Here is a 17,203-nt window from a genome sequence, read left to right as displayed (position 1 = left end):
CAACCCCTGGGTGCTGGAGGACTCGGATGGAGCCGGCAAGCGGGGGCTCGACCTGGCCTGACTTGGCACTTGACTCCCGGTCTGGTTGCTCAAAACACCTGAGCCCTGTCCTGGTACTGCCTCGTGCTCCTCACCCCACCCGCGGCCTTCTGGGTCCCAGCTCTCGGCAAGCTGACTCGACAGGGCCGGGGTGCCAGGACCTTAAAGGTATTGAAGATGGCAAGAGGAAGTGGGGAGCAGGGGAGATTGACGACCCCTGGCCTAAGACCCCACCTGGAGGGGTAGCGTGTAGTTAGCCCTTAGAGGACCTCCCCCAAACGATTGTTGGAATCTCTTGCGTAATTGTTCTCTTAGGCATTTCTATACTTTTTTTTTTTTTTTTTACAGATCAGGAAACAGGTTCATAGAGTTTTTAAGTGATTTGCTTAGTCACACAGCTTGAAAGAGGCAAAACTGAGATTAGAAGCTTCTCTCCATATCCAAGCCCCCCCCCCTTTTTTTTTTTCCATTTTGGGATTGATTTTGGGATTCCAGACTTGGCAGGAAGCTCTGCACTTCTCAATCTGCCCTCAGAGGCCCCCAAATTTCATGGCAGAAGCTTTTCTTCATTTTAAGGAGGACACTTGCCCCAGTTGGTGCTGAGAAGGCAAAGCTGGTTACCTATTCCCCTGCCTTACTCAAATCTGAGTGTGGAAAGAGTACTTGGTAGATACTGAATGAATAACATGCTGCCTGACTTCAAGGGTCCTGTGCCCTGGCTCCCCACTGGCCAACTCTACAGATGCAGAAAGTGCCCAGCTTGGGAGGAGTCACTTCCTGGCAAGCTCTTCTAAGGGAAGATGAAACTGTTGTTATTTCACTTTTAAAGTGCCAAGAGGAAGAGACTAGAAATGGCGAAATCAGGACAGGAAGACGCTGGGGGTAGGGGATTGAGGAAATGTGAAGCCCTTGTGCTAAGTCGACTCCATACAAAGATGACCCCCCGATCCCTGGGTCTCCACTGCCCCACCCGGAAAAGAGGGGCATCACCTGCAGTTACAGTCTATTGAAGACAACAGTGCTTGCTTCTGGGGTTAGGCTTCGAGCTCCCTGAAGACAAGGGCTGGCTCATGTCTGAGTATCTGCTGAACGTGGGATGAGTGAAGTGAGAATTGAAATCAGATTTAGAGTCAGCCTCCAGGTAGGGGAGGGGCCTTCTCTTGACAACTTCTCCACCCCAAGGTGCTTAATGCCTCAGTTCTGTCCTAGCCAATTCCAGTGGCGTCTCCATATCCCGCCACCTCCGTTGCAGAGCCTGCTTCACTCCTTTCCAAGGATCCCGGCAGAAGGACCCCCTTCCCAGGATGTGCTGGTTTGTAAAGCAAGAGGCCATGTGCCTTCCACTGGTCTCAGCCAAGGGCCATGGCCACAGGCTGGCTAGAGGCAGCCCTCTACTAAACTGTGTTGCCTCTGTGGGCCTGTAGTAGGTAAATAATGGGCCCCAAAGATATTAGGTCCTAATTCTTGGAACCTGTGAATGTTACCGTACATGGAAAGTCTTTGCAGATGCGATTAAAGGAAGGATTTTGAGATGGGGAGATTATCCTGGATTATCAGAGTGGGCTCTAAATGTAATCACCAGTGTCCTTTTAAGAGAGAGGCAGAGGAGAAGAGGAGGAGGCAATGTGGCCACAGAGGCAGAAATTGGAGTGTGCGGCCACGAGACAAGGAATGCTGGTGGCCACCGGAAGCTGGGAGAAGCCAGGGACGGAGTGTCTCCTAGAGTCTCCAGAGGGAGCAAGGCCCTGTCAACACCTTGACTTTCGTCCAGTGATTTTGGTTTTGGACTTCTGGTCTTCTCAACTATGAGAGAATAAATCTCTGTTGTTTTAAGTCACCAAATTTGTGGTAATTTGTTACGGCAGCCACGGGAACGTAATTAGGGCCCCTGGGAAATTCCTGGTCTTGTTGTTCAAGGCTCCCAGGACTGTGTGAGGCCCCTCCCTCTGTCCTGACCGTCCTCACTGACGGGACCCGTCAGACTTGTGCGATCACACACAGCTCTGTCTCCCCATCTCCGCTGTCCCCGTCCTTTCTGCCATCTTCTCCCTCAGCCACACTCTGCCCTTTCAGACTCCTCTCTCTGTCCGGCCACCATTCATTTGTCAGTCTTCTCCCAGTGCCCCGCCTCTCTTTTCACTGCTCTGTTACTGCTCCTCCTTTCTTCCATCATCGTTTCATAAACAGTGGCAGGGCAGAGGTGGCCAGCTTTGCCCCAGCTGGAACAGGCTCTGGGTGGCTGACGGTGCAGCCACTGCTGTGGGGCCACATGATGGCTTTCTCCGTTGCCAGGCACTTTTGCCTCGGTGGCCCCTTCCTTCATAAAAAAAATTTTTTTAATTATATTTTACCACCACGTGGGTAGAAAGATGACTAATCTAGGCTTGATTCGTGAGTAAGTATTCATTATTATTATGCTTAATTTTTCTTCCGGTTTTAAAAGAAATGAAATGAAAACATTTCCGTGGGCCCCCGAAGCATCCTGCGTCCTGGGCGCTGAACCTGCTCTGCTTTTTTTTTTTTTTTTTTTCCTGCTCTGCTTAATGGAGAGGTTGGCTCTGTGCTGGAGATGCCGAGGAACAGCTCAGTGAGAGGAGCCCAGACTGGCTCCCGCCCCAGCCCCTGCCTGCCAGAGGCCAACCTCAGGGCTCTGGGGCCCTGGAACCCTCTTCCGCTCCAGCCCAGAGGAGCAGCAAGTCCCGCATCAGCCGAAAAGCAAGGGGGACCCGCGATCTGCAGCCCTGGGTCTAGGCCGGGTGCACCGCTTGCTTGCTCTGTGTCCTGCTCTGTGAGCCACTTCACCTCTTGTTCACAAAATGCAAATAATAACTGTGCTGTCTGTTACACAACTGGCTGTGTGACCTGGGACAAGCCAGCGAGGCTCCCTGGCCTCTGTTTCCTCGGCCGTGAGGTCAGGTGAGGAGCGGCGCTGCCTCAGCACAAAGGGCTTTTGCCGCCGCGGTCTTTGAGAGACGAAGGGAGACGGCTTTGTCCCGGACTCAGAGTCAAGTCAGGTAGCTTCTCTGTGCTTCCAGAGACCGGGCTTCCCCGTTTCCCCCCACCCCCACGGAGTGGCGGAATGAGCCGTGTCCCTGTCTGCCCCCCCCAGGACTCCCGACACTTGCACCAGGACTGATCCTAGTAGGTGCTCAATACGCTTGTGTCAGATGCACACACGGGTGAGGGTAACGCCTCCAGGCACCTCCCTGCAGCCAAGGCCCCTCCATCTCTTCCTCCCTGCCGTCCTCACCCGCCAGCCTGTTGGCGTCTGTCATTTAACCATCACAGGCAGAGTAGGCCTTGGTGGGGGCGGGGGTGGGGGGGACTTTAACGTCAGACTTCCTGGCTGCAGGAACACGTTTGACAGCCACCGAGAGGCGGTAACCTCAGAGGATCTTGGTGCCCCCTCGGCCCCCCAGGGGCTGTTTCTCTGCCTCCTGGGAATCTGATGCGGGCTCCCTACTGCACCCCGCCCAGTCTGGCGACAGGGCTCTGTATTTACAGAATCTTTTATCCAGGGAGCTCAAAGAGCTCCGTCACCAGGTGGCAAGTGCAGTTAAGCCTGTTTTATGGAAGAAGAAGTCCAGTCGAGGAGGGAAAGACGCCTGGGCCAGCCGAGGCGCCAGGGACAGGTGTGGATCCCAGCCGAGATGGACTCTCCCAGGCAGGTTCTCGTGGGTGACTGTGCCTTAGTCATCTCTGTTCCCCCATGCCTATTACAATGCCTGGCTCCTCATAAATGCTTGATAAACATGCACCAAGTGCCCGCCTGACTGCAACTCCCCAGTCTTCAAACATCCCACTCCCTCGTACAGCTTCGGAAAGCCAGCAGTCCGATACTCCCTGCGGCCTCACTTGCAGTCCGAAGCAGATCCCTCCTCAACGGCGTCCCGGGGCCCCTCCCACTCCCACACCTTTGCTCAGGCTGTGCCCTGGCCTGGAATGCCCTTGCCCTGTTTCTCTACCTGATGAACTCCTAATCGTTCATGGATGCGCTCAAAGGTCTCTTGTCTCATGAAGGCTTGCTTCCCTGCCTCCAAGTTCCCAAGGTGGAAGGAATGGCTCCCGCATCCCTCTCTCCGCCCACTTCTCAGGCGGTGTTCTGGAACGGGAATAATAGTCACCTACAGCCCCCAGGGGTACCATGAGGGTTAGACAGGCTGGTGCCTGGTACACAGTGAGTGTGGGCTACAATTATCACTCATCTCGCCCCCAGCACAGCGCCTGGCCGCATGGAGGAACAGCCTGCACGGGCTGTGGCCTGGAGGAAGGTCAGGGCGGCACTGGGGCCTTCAGGGGCACTGGCCCATGCGTCAGAACTCAGAGGCTGACATCGGGGGACTTGCCTGATGTCTATGTGAGGTTGTCCCTCCTGGAAATGACACATCCACCAGCTGCTCCCGTGGGGACGTTGCTGGCCAGTGGTGCAGACTTGACACCTGGGCTTTCCTGGTGAACAACTCGTGCCAGTCATTTAGCGTTTCTCAGCCTCCATGTCCTTATCTGTAAAATGGGCATGTCTGTTTCTCAGGAGCTGAGCACAGTGCCTGGCACAGGGCAAGTGCTCAGTCAATGTAAACCACTTTTTAATTTACAAGCATGTATTTATTCACCCATTGCCTACTGTGTGCCTGCTCTGACAGTAAGACGTGGCCCTGCTGGAGGAGGCCGTCAAGTGAGCGAATCATCACCACACAGCAAGGCCCCGGGAGGCACACAGGCCTCTAAGGATCCCCCGTGACCAGGGCCTCAGTATGACTTCTATGGGCCCCTTCTTACAAAAAAGGATTAAAAATTATATTTTGTGATTGTGCTGCTATAAAGAAGAATATAATCCAGGCTGTATTATATCCACCTTCCCCCCTTCTGATTGATAAAAATAATTAAAACATCTCCGTGGGCCCTGTAAGCGTGGTGGGCCCTGACATCGTGCCTGCTGCGTGTAAGGTCTGGCTGTGACTCCTCACCCAGATCTGGGGAGTCACAGAGGCTGCCAGAGATGGTGACCTGAAGGGCGGGAGGAGTAGCCTGGGGACAGAGGGGACAGCTGGGAGAGCACTCAGCTCTTGGGGACGTTGCCAGATAGATTAGGCCCACTGCATGGGGACAGCCTCTGCCCCATCCCAGCCCTGTCACTGGATCCTTCACTCTTGTCCCCCAGGCTAACCTGAGACGCCCCAGCACAACCCCAGCCCCTCCCCAATCCCAATTAAACCTCCATCATTCGCCCAGCTCCCTCCTCCCCGGCCCAGTCTTAGCTTTCCCACCTGCACGACAGGGTGGGGTGGGGCGTGGGGGCCGTTGCCGCCCTTCCCTGTTCTCCAAGGCCCGGGGAGAAGGGGCTGCATGAGTCCCCACGAGGCGGCCAGTCTTTGCCACAGTGTTATTGTTGGTGTGGCCGGCATGCCTCACCCAGGCAGGACAGACCTCAGAGGGGCACTCAGCACCCAGCCATCAGCACTGCAGCCTGCCTGGGAGGCATGTCCCATCACGAGGCACTCAGTGTGGTCCCCAGAGAGGGTGCAGGGCTGGCGGGCCCTGGGTCATGGCTGAGGGCATTTCAGTCTGGGGACCCCAGTTCATTCAGTCCACCCTCTGTGCCCAGCATGGCCCCCACCGCCCGTTTCCTGGAGGTCTCTACCTCCCGAGAGCCAAAGCCCTCCAGGTGTAGGGGAATCTGGGTGGCTGGCTTTGGTGGCACACAGGTGGAGTGAGGCAGGGCTGCAGAGATTAAATGTGGTCCCCTGCCTGGCTCAGGCCTATGGGCTGGCCTCCACTAACACCTCCCAGGGCCCCCAGTCTGTGCCCCTGGGCATCATAACCGGCACGGCCTGCAGCCACCGGCCCAGGGCCTCCAGGTGCTCAGAGACTCCACCAGGCCATTGCTCGGGCTGTCGGGCCTGGTGGTCCAGAGCTGTGGACTCAGGAATGTTGACTCCTTGATGCCGAAGGGTGGGAGGGGAGGGCGGGTCCAGGGGGGGATGGCCAGAGGCTGCTCCTTCACCCCACTGGTCCAAGACGGGACTTGCCTTTAGCTGCTGGGGTGTGTGTGTGTGTGTGTGTGTGCACGTGCACACGTGCACACAGCTGAGGGTGTGGAAAACATGGATGGTAGACTGCGGCTGCTACTTGGGAGTGATGTGACCTGGGGCAAGCCTCAGCCTGCCCACCCAGGGCCTGAATGAACTGCCTCTGGGGTCCCTTCCAGAGCCCACCCCGGGCTCAGCCCTCCCCACTGGCCGTAGCTGCCCCCATCTTTGCTCCAATCACCCTCCACGAAACTTTCCAGCCCCCAGGACGTGCCTGGGAGTGAGTTTCGTGACTCCATGCCCAGCACAGTGCCTGCGGCACATGGACAGCTCAGTTGTGAGGTGTTGGGGGTGTTGGGAGGTGTTGTGGGTATTGGGAGGTGTGGGGGTTGTTGGGAGGTGTGGGGGTGTTGGGAGGTGTGGTGGGTGTTGGGAGGTGTGGGGGGTGTTGGGAGGTGTGGGGGGTGTTGGGAGGGGTGGGGGGTGTTGGGAGGTGTTGTGGGTGTTGGGAGGTGTGGGGGGTGTTGGGAGGTGTGGGGGGTGTTGGGAGGGGTGGGGGGTGTTGGGAGGTGGGGGGTGTTGGGAGGTGTGGGCGGTGTTGGGAGGTGTTGTGGGTGTTGGGAGGTGTGGGGGTGTTGGGAGGTGTGGGGGGTGTTGGGAGGTGTGGGGGGTGTTGGGAGGTGTGGTGGGTGTTGGGAGGTGTGGGGGTGTTGGGAGGTGTGGGGGGTGTTGGGAGGTGTGGTGGGTGTTGGGAGGTGTGGGGGGTGTTGGGAGGTGTTGTGGGTGTTGGGAGGTGTGGGGGGTGTTGGGAGGTGTGGGGGGTGTTGGGAGGTGTTGTGGGTGTTGGGAGGTGTGGGGGTGTTGGGAGGTGTGGGAGGTGTTGGGAGGTGTGGGGGGTGTTGGGAGGTGTGGGGGGGTGTTGGGAGGTGTGGGGGGTGTTGGGAGGTGTGGGGGGTGTTGGGAGGTGTTGTGGGTACTGGGAGGTGTGGGGGTGTTGGGAGGTGTGGGAGGTGTTGGGAGGTGTGGGGGGTGTTGGGAGGTGTGGGGGGTGTTGGGAGGTGTGGTGGGTGTTGGGAGGTGTGGTGGGTGTTGGGAGGGGTGGAGGGTGTTGGGAGGGGTGGGGGGTGTTGGGAGGTGTTGTGGGTGTTGGGAGGTGTTGTGGGTGTTGGGAGGTGTTGTGGGTGTTGGGAGGTGTGGGGGGTGTTGGGAGGTGTGGGGGGTGTTGGGAGGTGTTGTGGGTGTTGGGAGGTGTGGGGGTGTTGGGAGGTGTGGGGGGTGTTGGGAGGTGTGGGGGTTGTTGGGAGGTGTTGTGGGTGTTGGGAGGTGTGGGGGGTGTTGGGAGGGGTGGGGGGTGTTGGGAGGTGGGGGGTGTTGGGAGGGGTGGGGGGTGTTGGGAGGTGGGGGGTGTTGGGAGGTGGGGGGTGTTGGGAGGGGTGGGGAGTGTTGGGAGGGGTGGGAGCTGAGCTGATATCTGTTCTGCTTATTGTCTGAAGTGCTTCAAATGCTCCTGTTTTCGCCTGCATCTCCCTGTACTACCCCCTACCTCTCAGTTACTCCATCCTCCTGTGTTTAATTCTCAGCGGCTTTGCTCTAGGGGCCGAGGAGGCTGAGGCTATTCGTAATTCAGGCAATTTCTCTGCCTTTCTCTTCTGGCCTCTTCCTAGCGCCCAGCGCCCACCGCAGATCCTCCAGAGCTGGGTCCCTGCCCCCATCTCACGCCCCACCCCACCCCCACCCCTCACCACCAGCCCCGTTCCCAGCACAGGCTCCTTGGATCCTGCACCACCTTCTGCCGCTCCGCCCCCCCGGACCCCTCAGCGCCGTGCCACCTCCCCCTTCCCGCCCAACAGTCCCTCTGCCCCCCTGAGGCCTCTCATGCTGTTGTCCTCTCCAGTGAACCCCAGTTCCAGAACTGGACTCTGGGTGATTTCTGCAGCTTCCCCTAGCTGTCCCCCTCCCCTCCAGACACCATAAAGTTTCCAGAAGGATCTTCCTTAAGCAGAGGCTGGACCTTGTCACCTGTCTCCAGCTTATCCCCTGTCCGTGGCTCCATCACCCCCACCATCAAGTCCAGCCCTAGAAGGCCCTCCCTGACATGGCCTCCACGTGTCCCCCGGCCCCCGGCCCACAGCCTCCCTCCTCCCCTTCATTCTAATGATGCAGAGAAGAATGAACACATCAGGCCTGAGACAAAGTTCTGCTTGCAAGGCTGGACCTTGGCTGGCATCTGGAAACTTGGATTTCAGGAAGGTTCCCACCACTCCCTGATAAGCGTGGCCACTGGGCCTAAACTGTTTGTACAGACAGTGTGGTTTATGCTGAACCCCTGCTTTCCTTCTGGGAGTCTGGATTTGGGTACATGCCAGGCAGAGGATGCCTCCATGACAAGCCCCCGGTAAAAACTTCTGCACGTTGGGTCTCTAACGAGCTTCTCTGGTTGACAACACTTCACACGTGTTGTCAAAACTGGTTGCTGAAGACGTTAAGCGCGTGCGATTCCACTGGGAGGGACCCTCGGAGGCCTGAGCCTGGTTTCCTCCAGATGTGGCCCTCCTGCCCTTTCCCTTTGCTAATCAAGCTCCGTATCCTTTTGCGAAAATAGCCATGACCACGACTCGGCCAGGCCCTGTGAGTCCTCCTAGAGAATCATGGAACCTGGGGTGTTCTGGGGCGCCCCAGCACACTGACCCTTCCTCAGATACTCCGTGAAGGGGACTTCCCTGGTGGCGCAGTGGTTAAGAATCCCCCTGCCAATGCAGGGGACACGGGTTCGAGCCCTGGTCCGGGAAGATGCCACATGCCGCGGAGCAACTAAGCCCGTGTGCCACAACTACTGAGCCTGTGCTCTAGAGCCCGTGCGCCACAACTACTGAGCCCGCGTGCCACAACTACAGAAGCCCGTGCGCCTAGAGCCCATGCTCTGCAACAAGAGAAGCCACCGCAATGAGAAGCCCGTGCACCATGACAAAGAGGAGCCCCTGCTCGCTGCAACCAGAGAAAGCCCGTGCGCAGCAATGAAGACCCAACGTAGCCAAAAATTAATTAATTAATTAATCTAAAAAAAATACATAAGAGCTATTTACTTAAAAAACCAAAAACTCCAGGGATGTTCGCGCCCCCGTGCCTTTGCTCCTCCTGCTCCTGCTTCGTGAGCTGACCTCAGCCCCTCGCTTGGCGGGCCGATCTGCCCCTGCAAGACCAGGACACAGGCCCCCTCCTCCGAGCTCCCCCTGCCCTCTGCCGTGGCATTTGTGACCCTGTGCTGTGGGCACAAGTGTGCCCGGGCCTGTGCTGGCTGATACGAGGATCCCTAAGTAGTTAGGAGGTGGTTATTCCTTTCTCAAAAGCTTCTTGACTTGACCAGGGGAGGTGAAGGAGGATCCCTTCTCTTCTCGAATTCTTTGTCACTGACAAACCTCTTGTGTGCGTTATAAATGAAAGACTGATTTTTGCACGTAGCTTTTTGGGGGGCCCTCTTGTCTGTGAAGTGCGGTGAGACTGAGGGTCGGGCTGGTGACAGTTGGCAGGACACCTGACTTGATTCATGTCTTGGTAACAATACTCGTGGCTGGACGGGGGCTGGGGACGCCCTCTCCTACCATGGTCTGGAGCAGCTGGCAAAGACACAGGGCTGGGCAGCAGGGAAAGAACTCGAGAAGGACAGAAAAACAACCCGGGCTTTGGCTGTTAGAAATGCTCCCCCTCCTTAGTCCTTGGGGTACCGGGGCCCATCCTGGGGTGGTCACTGCTGTCCTGACCATCAGGAGGGAGGCCACATCACCAAGGGCCACAAGGCTCTCTGAATGGAGCTACCCTGGCCTCAGGCCCAGGGGCCCCCTGCCCTGGAGGGACTAGAAGGGGACTGTCCCCGTAGCCCACTCAGCCATGGCCTCAAACAGGGTCGGGGTGGGATGGGCGAGGCCACTGATGCAACTTCGCAATAAGCCAGGGAGCAGCTGTTAGTGCTCGTGTAGCAGCGGCCGTGGAGCCCTCGAAGCTGCCTCTCTGGGGACCACAATGCTCCCTGGGGTTATTGTGAGGGTTACACGAAATGATCTTTATTTCAAATGAAGTTTTTAAAAAACTCATTTGAAATATTATGACTGAATTAATGAATCTGTGCTGCACATTTTAGGATAAAGAAGGGGTGGCGCGGTGTATCCTCTGGGTCTCCCCAGACCTGAAACTCAGTGTCTGTGTCTGAACCTCACCTGTGGTGGTTCATGGATGTGTTCAGAGCGACAGCGGGCAAAACACCCCCGGGGCAGCCCTCCCCTGCTCCCTTAGCACTTGGAGAGACAGAGGGAAATTTGTGGTCACCTCCAAACACACACCGAGACACACACACACACACACACACACACACGAACACATAGAAACACATAGAGAGGGACTTTCCTGGTGGTCCAGCGGGTAAGACTCTGCGCTCCCAATGCAGGGGGCCCAGGATCGACCCCTGGTCAGGGAACTGGATCCCGCATGCTGCAATGAAGAGTCCACATGCTGCAACTAAGACTCGGAGCAGCCAAATAAATAAATATTAAAAAAAAAAAAGAAGTACATTATTTAAAAAAAAAAACATAGAGACAACACAATAGACACATACAGACACACATACATCAGAGACACACTGAGATACACAGAGACGTACCAAGACACACACACACACACACACACACACACTCCCAAGCGGCCCCTGCTGGTCCTGGCCTAACCTCCAACTGTTGTCCAGGTGTAGCAGAAAGTTATCACTGCCGCACTTTTGGCACCTCTCACAACAGTAATGGTGCAGGTTCCCTGGGGTGGGGATAAGGCAGGGAGGAGAGACAGGATCTAGCGAGCGCTCTCCCCTGGGGGCGTTCCCAGGTAAAGGTAGGAAGGGCCTGAGGGGACACTGGGGTAATAGCGAGGGGGTTGCCCATCAAAGACTTATAGCTACTGTCGCTCTAGAAATGCTCAGGTCGGGAAGGCCCCCTAAAGCCGGGTGAGGGGAGCCATAGGGGACCACAGGGAGGCCGGTGGGGTCTCAGGTGTGGGGAGGCTGCAGCCTGCAGCGCCCACCCACCGAGAAGGGAGTCAGGAGCCGGGTCGCAGCCAGCACTGGAGGCCGGGCCTGGCAGCAGTGGGCCTGGTTACCAGCCAGGCTGACCAGCTGCAGAGAGCTCGGCCCTCTGAGCCCCACCGGCCCACAGAGAGGATGGCCATGTGGCCGAGAGAGCAGCTCGCCCAGTGTTCCCTCAGATCTGAGAGGGCTCAGGGGCCTCCTGGAGGCCGGGCTTCCCCCATCCCCTCAGCTAGAGCTGGTCTGTACTCTCTGTTCCCCACACTGGGGTTCCCCGGACGAAGTTGTTTGCAAAAAGAATTCTGCTGCCAGAAACAAAACAAGCAAACAAAAAGGACAACTGGCCTGGCCGGCTTCCCAGCGCCCACTTCTCACCCAGGAGGAAGCCCAGGACGGTCACGCTGACGACGGGAGCAGGTGGGAGTCCCTTGGACCTGGCACAGCAGCCCAGATTCACCTCCCACCTGAGAGGGAGGCCGGAAAAGGGGGGCGCAGCTTGGCTCAGCAGCGCCGGGCAGCCCACGGCCACCCCAGTGATGGGGAGATGGCCAGGTCAGGCTGGGCCCAGGGAGGAGGGCAATGGCCGACAGGCTCAGGGTGCCGTGAAAAGGGCCCGGGGGTTGTCGGCAGACGGGGCCCCAATCCCACTTGTGCCCTTAACTTGGGGAAGGAGCTCGGCTCAGGCACTATTCCCCTCTGGGGCTCGGTTTTCTCTAGTAAAGGATGTGGCCGCTGATTAATTCATCTAACACGCGCCAGGCCCAGGGGTTCCCAGTGAGCAGGACCGCGATGCCTGTCCTCGAGGGGCCTGACCTCTGGTGGGGAGAAGAGGCAGCGCCTGGACCACACCAGGCGCCGCAGACACGTGATCTTCAGCCCCACCTCAACCTTTGCTCTGCTGCTCGCCTGCCTGGGGCCCGTCCCTGCGATGGCCACGTGGCTCATTCGTCATCTTCCCAAGGAGGTCATGTTCTTCTCAAACCGCCCTGTTAAGAACAGTCCCACCTACCCCTCCGCCAGTCCGCCTTCCCTGCTTCCTTTTCTCCATAGATCACCACCACACACACCCTACACTGTACTTATTTGTGGTTGTTATTTATTGTCGGTACTTCTCCTCTTGAAAGTAAGCTCTCTGAGGGCAGGGATTTGACCTGTTTTGTTCACTGCCATACCCTCAGTGCCTAATATAGGGCCAGGCACATAGTATGAGCTCAATAAATACCTGTTGAATGAATGAATAACATCCCTGGTAGGCATTGTTGTCTCCATTTTACAGATGAGAAAATTGAGGCTCAGAGATGTGATTTAAGGTCATACAGCCAGTTACTAACAAAGCCAGGGCCTTCTGACCCCGAAGCACATTCCTCTTTCCCTTTGACCAGTGACTGCCCTAGACCTTAGAGGAGAAGTGGGGGGACCATGGTGGGCAATGAGAAGGAGGCCCGTGGCTTGACCAGAGCTGTTCTAGATGAGCGGTCTGCCCTGACTCTCTTGGCCTCCTTGCTCTTGCTGTGGGAGCATCTGGAGGGGCTGCACCAGCTGTGGCATTTGGGCAGGCTGGCTTTGGGCAGAAAGGGGACCCCAGAGCCCTGCGACACGTGGGGCTGCCGCACAGCGCGGGCTCCCTCGCGCGGTAGGAGGCGCATACATGGTTTTCTGCTGAGGGATGACGAAGGCCGTGGGCGGTGCCAAGTGGGCCAGGTCCTGGGCAGGCCTGTCTGGCTCCCGGCCCTCAGCAGTTTCCCCAGGCTCCCCAGGCTCCCCAGGCTTAGCCCATGCAAGGCCCCGGCCCCGATGCTGGGCATGAGGTCGGGGGGGTGGGGAACAGAAGGACCCCTGCCCCACCTTCTGCCAAGAAGAGGTGACTCCCTTGGGCTCTGACTCTGCACCCACCTCTGGTTGATGTGATTTCTGCCACTTAGCCCAGATCCCAGCAACACCTGTGCCCAGATCCTGACAACCATGCTCGCTCTGTAGCCAGCCTGGGATAGTAGAGAGAGCGCAGGCCCGGCAGCCAGGCTGATTGACTAGCCGTGTTGCTCAGTCAGTCACTCCACTTCTCCGAACCTCAGTCCCCAGTCTGTTCCTTTCTCTCCTCAAATTCCAATAACAGCCTCAGCGACTTGCCTATGCTTCCCTCACCCGTCATGCTGTTCCCAGGCTCCATGCTTCTGTTGGTGCTGTGACCTCTACCTGGCAGCCTGTCTCACCTTTGCTCTCTTGGCTAACTCTCATCTAACGCGCACGCACGCTGACACACACACACACACACACACACACACACACACCCCGACGCTCTTAAATCTTTCAAACCCTAGTGACAATGGCGTCTCCTCCAGGAAGTCCCTCTGGACCCCAGGGTGGGCTATGTGTCCCTTCACAGTACCCTGTAACCTCTGCTGCCTTTGTCATTAGCACTGTCCCCCTGTCCCCTGCCAGAGACAGGCCAGTGTCTGAGGCTCCATCTCTGGGGCTGGCAAGGAGAAGCTCACAGACAGTAGGCGGAGTCCAGAGGACCACATCGGCGTCTCCCCTGGCCGCGGGGTGCCCAGGGAGAAGCACTGGGGTGTGGCTGGTGTGGGGGACAGAGTGGGCACGGGGAGGCCTCAGCGGATGGCTCAGCATGAGGAGGGCTCTCGATTCACCTGTCTCCCCAGGCCGGGGACTCTGGAGAGGTGGGCCCACTCACCTGGGGACGTGAAGAAGGTTTTGCAGAGCTCTCTTGCTAGTAGTGACGTCTCAAATCTCCTTGATAATATTCACCCTTCGGCCCACGGCCACGGGGACCTCCAGAAATCCAGGATTCTGCCCCAGAAGAAAGGGAAGGGAAAGAAACCCACTTTTATTTAGTGCCTGTTAACCAGGGGCTAGGCAACTTTCCTACCACCTATTAGTTCACTAATATCTCTGAAAAGTGAGATGTAAGGTGATCATCACCTTTACCGGAAGCTGGGCTTGGAGAAATTAAGGGGCTTGTCCAAGGAAAGCATCTGGTGAATGATGAGGCCAGAGGGTCTGACACACAATGGATGCCAACCCCCAGGTGGTCCCCAGGCTCTGGGCCAAGCATCGGGGGAAGAATCTGTCCCTGGAGAGTCGGGGTGGGGGCAGGGAACCCCAGGCCCGGGATGAGCTTGAGGAGGTCTGCCGATCTGTCTGTGCTCCCGAGGCGCAGGCCCAGAGCTGCCAGGAACCTGGCCGGGGGAGGCGCACCAGCCAGGAGAAAAGCCGCCATTTCTGAATTGTGTTGCTCAAAGTCAGAGAAGTAGAAGCTGGCAGGGGTCTCCTGGTCCTGGGTCAGCCTGACATTAGATGGAAAGGCCCCCTGCCCACTCCCTACCTGGCCCTCCACCCCAGAGCCCAGCGGTCGGAAGCCACACTCGAGGCCAGAGACCTGCTGTCCTGGTGGAGGGGGCATCTCAGCAACCTGCCCGCAGCCTCAGGGACAGAATCCGGCACCTGTGGGAGAGCCGTGTGACCGTGGGTGTGGTTTTGCCTCCCTGGGTCTTGGTTTCCTCATCTGTCAAAAGTGGAATAGTGTCATCTACCTTGAGAGACCGTGGTGAGGATGAAATGAGAACCAGCAGGGAGCCTCGCACTTACCTGCCGGCTCCCTGGCTTCCTTCCCAAACTGGTCCACAGGCAGGCCTTTCTGAGGGTGAGCCAGATGGTCCAGGAAAATGGGCCTGGGGTCTCTGCAGAACACTGCACTTGTAGTCTGCTCTGGAATCCCTTCTCTGCGAAGTTCCCATGGCTGTGTGACCCTGGGCAGGATACTAAACCTCTCTGTGCTTCAGTGTACTCACCCTGCCTCACCAGGTAAATCACAGATGTGTGAGTGGCTGTGGAGGAATGCCCCTGGGTTTTTTTCTTTTTTCTTTTCTTTTTTGGGGAGGAGTGTGGAGCATGGCAAGAGTCCCTCCCCAGGGTGACTGTAGGCTTGGGGTTGGGGGCCCTGCTTTGGACGTGACACTCCCAGCCACAGAATGAAGTACCAAGGGTCTGCCTTCTTGCTTTCTGGGAGGACTCCCTGGGGGCTGAGAGGGACTGGCCCAGCCTGTGTTTTTCTCTAGGGCCTGGGATGACAGTACTTGAGCCCAGATGCTCTGGCCTGGGTTGGCCATTGGAGGGGGGAGGGGCTCAGAACTGCACCGCTTTAAGCAAACCCACTGAGCAGAAAATCCAAAGGGGCCTGAAAGGCAAAGTTTAGAGCGCTCCCTCAGTCTATGAAAGGATCTTTATTTTATAAAGAGCTTCCCAGTCAAATTCCATTAACTTGACCCCTTCCTTGGGTGGGCGGGGGTAGCACCGAAATGATCTCCCAGAGGAGGTGGCCCAGCGTGGGCGGAGGTGCTCAGGCATTGGGATTTGGGGGGGGTCCCGCTGGAAGCCCTTGGAACAACCCTCTGGGAAAAGGGGCTGCCGAGTGTGGAGGTGGGAGGGGGTGGGGGAGGAGGGGTTGGTGACCTACCGAGGGAGTCACCGGGTCCTGGGTGTCTGCCCTGGGCCAGGGCCCGAGCACCGGTGCCTCTGTTGTCATGGCAGCCCTGCGAGGTGGGGCTGTCGAGCAGGCAAAGTTACAGGAGGGACGTGGGGCTCGGAGTGTGAAGTGGAGGTACTGGGGCCTGGCTGGACCACAACTTCAGTAACAGTGGGGACCTGCCTGCTCTTAGGTGGCTGTCTCAGTACCCACACAGGCAAGGCACACAGCAGGTGCTCAGTAAATGTTTGCCAGTGAACAGCAGAAGGAAGTCAGGTCCGACTGATTCAAAGCCACCACGCCATTTCCCCACTTGGGCCCAATGAACCCGAGGAGGTGGCCTGTGGCCCCCTGGGCCTGGGAGGAGAGCAGGGTGTGGGCAGAGCCGGGCCGGCCCTCCCAGCGCCCTCCTGCAGTCCCGGCCGGGGCAGTCAGGGACGAGCCATGTTATGCCCACATGTGTCCACGAGAGGTCGCCCCGCACCGCCAGCAGCAGTGAGACCCGCCTCCCAGAGGACCCCTAGTGGTGGAGGAAGGAACTCACCTTGGAGGAAGCAGGATGCGGCCCGAGCAGCGTTGGAGAATTGTGCCATGGAAGCGTTGGCCGAAGGGCACTGCAAAAGCGGCACAGAGGAGGAAATGAGCCCAGAGGGGGGTGGCTGGTCCTAGGGAGCCACAGCTAGTCCACGGCAGAGCCTAGAGGTCCCCTCCCAGGTCCTCATCTCCTGGATCTGAAGAGGGCCTGCTGCTGGGGCTGCTTTGTCTGGGTTTCCCTAGACTTCTGGACTGCAAGGTGGAGATGGGGTCGGGGAGGGCGAGGCTGGTGGACGGGGAGCATGGGGTGGGGCCACGGGGTGCACTTGGCTGTACCCAAGGCCACGACCCTCTTGGTAGCCCCTCTTCCATCAGGACGGGCCCAGCTGGTCATGCTGGGGGTACAGCTCCTCCCCCTTGATGTGGGAGCATCACCAGGTGAGGTAGGTGCCCCAGGGGGTCTGGCTGGGAGGCTCTGTCAACTTGGCTTGGCCCTCACTGACCCTGGAACCCCATACCCAAGGGGCAGGCCTGGCGCTGGATGCCCAGGCAGCTGGGCCCTGCTGAGAAGCAGTGAGGCCAGGCCATGCTGGGCCTTGCGGGCTGGGTGAGGAGCTGGGTTTTATCCTGGGGCAGTGGGGAATCTACTGGGTGGGGGTTAAACCAGGGAGCAGCGTGGTCCTTCTAGTCACCGATGGGTGAGTGAGATGTGGGTAGGGAGCTGGGTTAGGAGGCTGTGGTTTCCTGGGCCTACAGCATAACTCACAGCCCAGCTCATCCTGACTAGCAGGGCAGGTGACTGGCCCACTGGCTGCCTCCTGTCAGCCCTCCGAGCTGGGAGAAGAGGCCAGGAGACCTGTTTTCCTGGCTCTCTGGCATCATGATCCTTCAAGAAGCCCTCCTTGGCTCCCTGCTGCCGGTTGGATGACAGGTGTATGCCTCCCCAGCCTCGGTTTCAGCTCTGTCCACTCCCACCCACAGCGACTTTAGCTGCAACGCCCTGACCCCTCCTCACCTCCCTGGGGCCTGCAGAAACCCCTTCCAGGCCCAGCTCAAATG

The 17,203-nt window shown here is 58.1% G+C and overlaps 1 protein-coding gene across 5 annotated transcripts in view; it reads right to left on the bottom strand.

The window, feature by feature from the left end:
* Positions 1-339: 339 nt before the first annotated feature.
* Positions 340-17,203, bottom strand: part of DNAL4 (dynein axonemal light chain 4) — a 39,038-nt gene continuing 22,174 nt past the window's right edge. Inside the window, exons 5-8 of one of the 5 annotated variants that reach the window (XM_082420101.1) lie at positions 16,155-16,224; positions 14,734-14,906; positions 14,525-14,650; positions 13,860-13,935 (exon numbers count right to left, since the gene is read on the bottom strand). In XM_082420101.1, coding sequence (XP_082276227.1) covers positions 14,570-14,650; positions 14,734-14,906; positions 16,155-16,224 — 324 coding nt within the window. In that variant the 3' untranslated portion in view covers positions 13,860-13,935; positions 14,525-14,569. The other 4 variants (XM_082420102.1, XM_082420100.1, XM_082420103.1 and 1 more) reach the window with 4 other exon arrangements.

This window comes from Balaenoptera physalus (genome assembly GCF_965194825.1).
Source record: "Balaenoptera physalus genome assembly, chromosome: 13".
In the NCBI taxonomy this organism is placed as follows: domain Eukaryota; kingdom Metazoa; phylum Chordata; class Mammalia; order Artiodactyla; family Balaenopteridae; genus Balaenoptera; species Balaenoptera physalus.
Note: the sequence above shows the minus strand (reverse complement) of the source record. Positions and strands in the feature narration are given on the sequence as shown.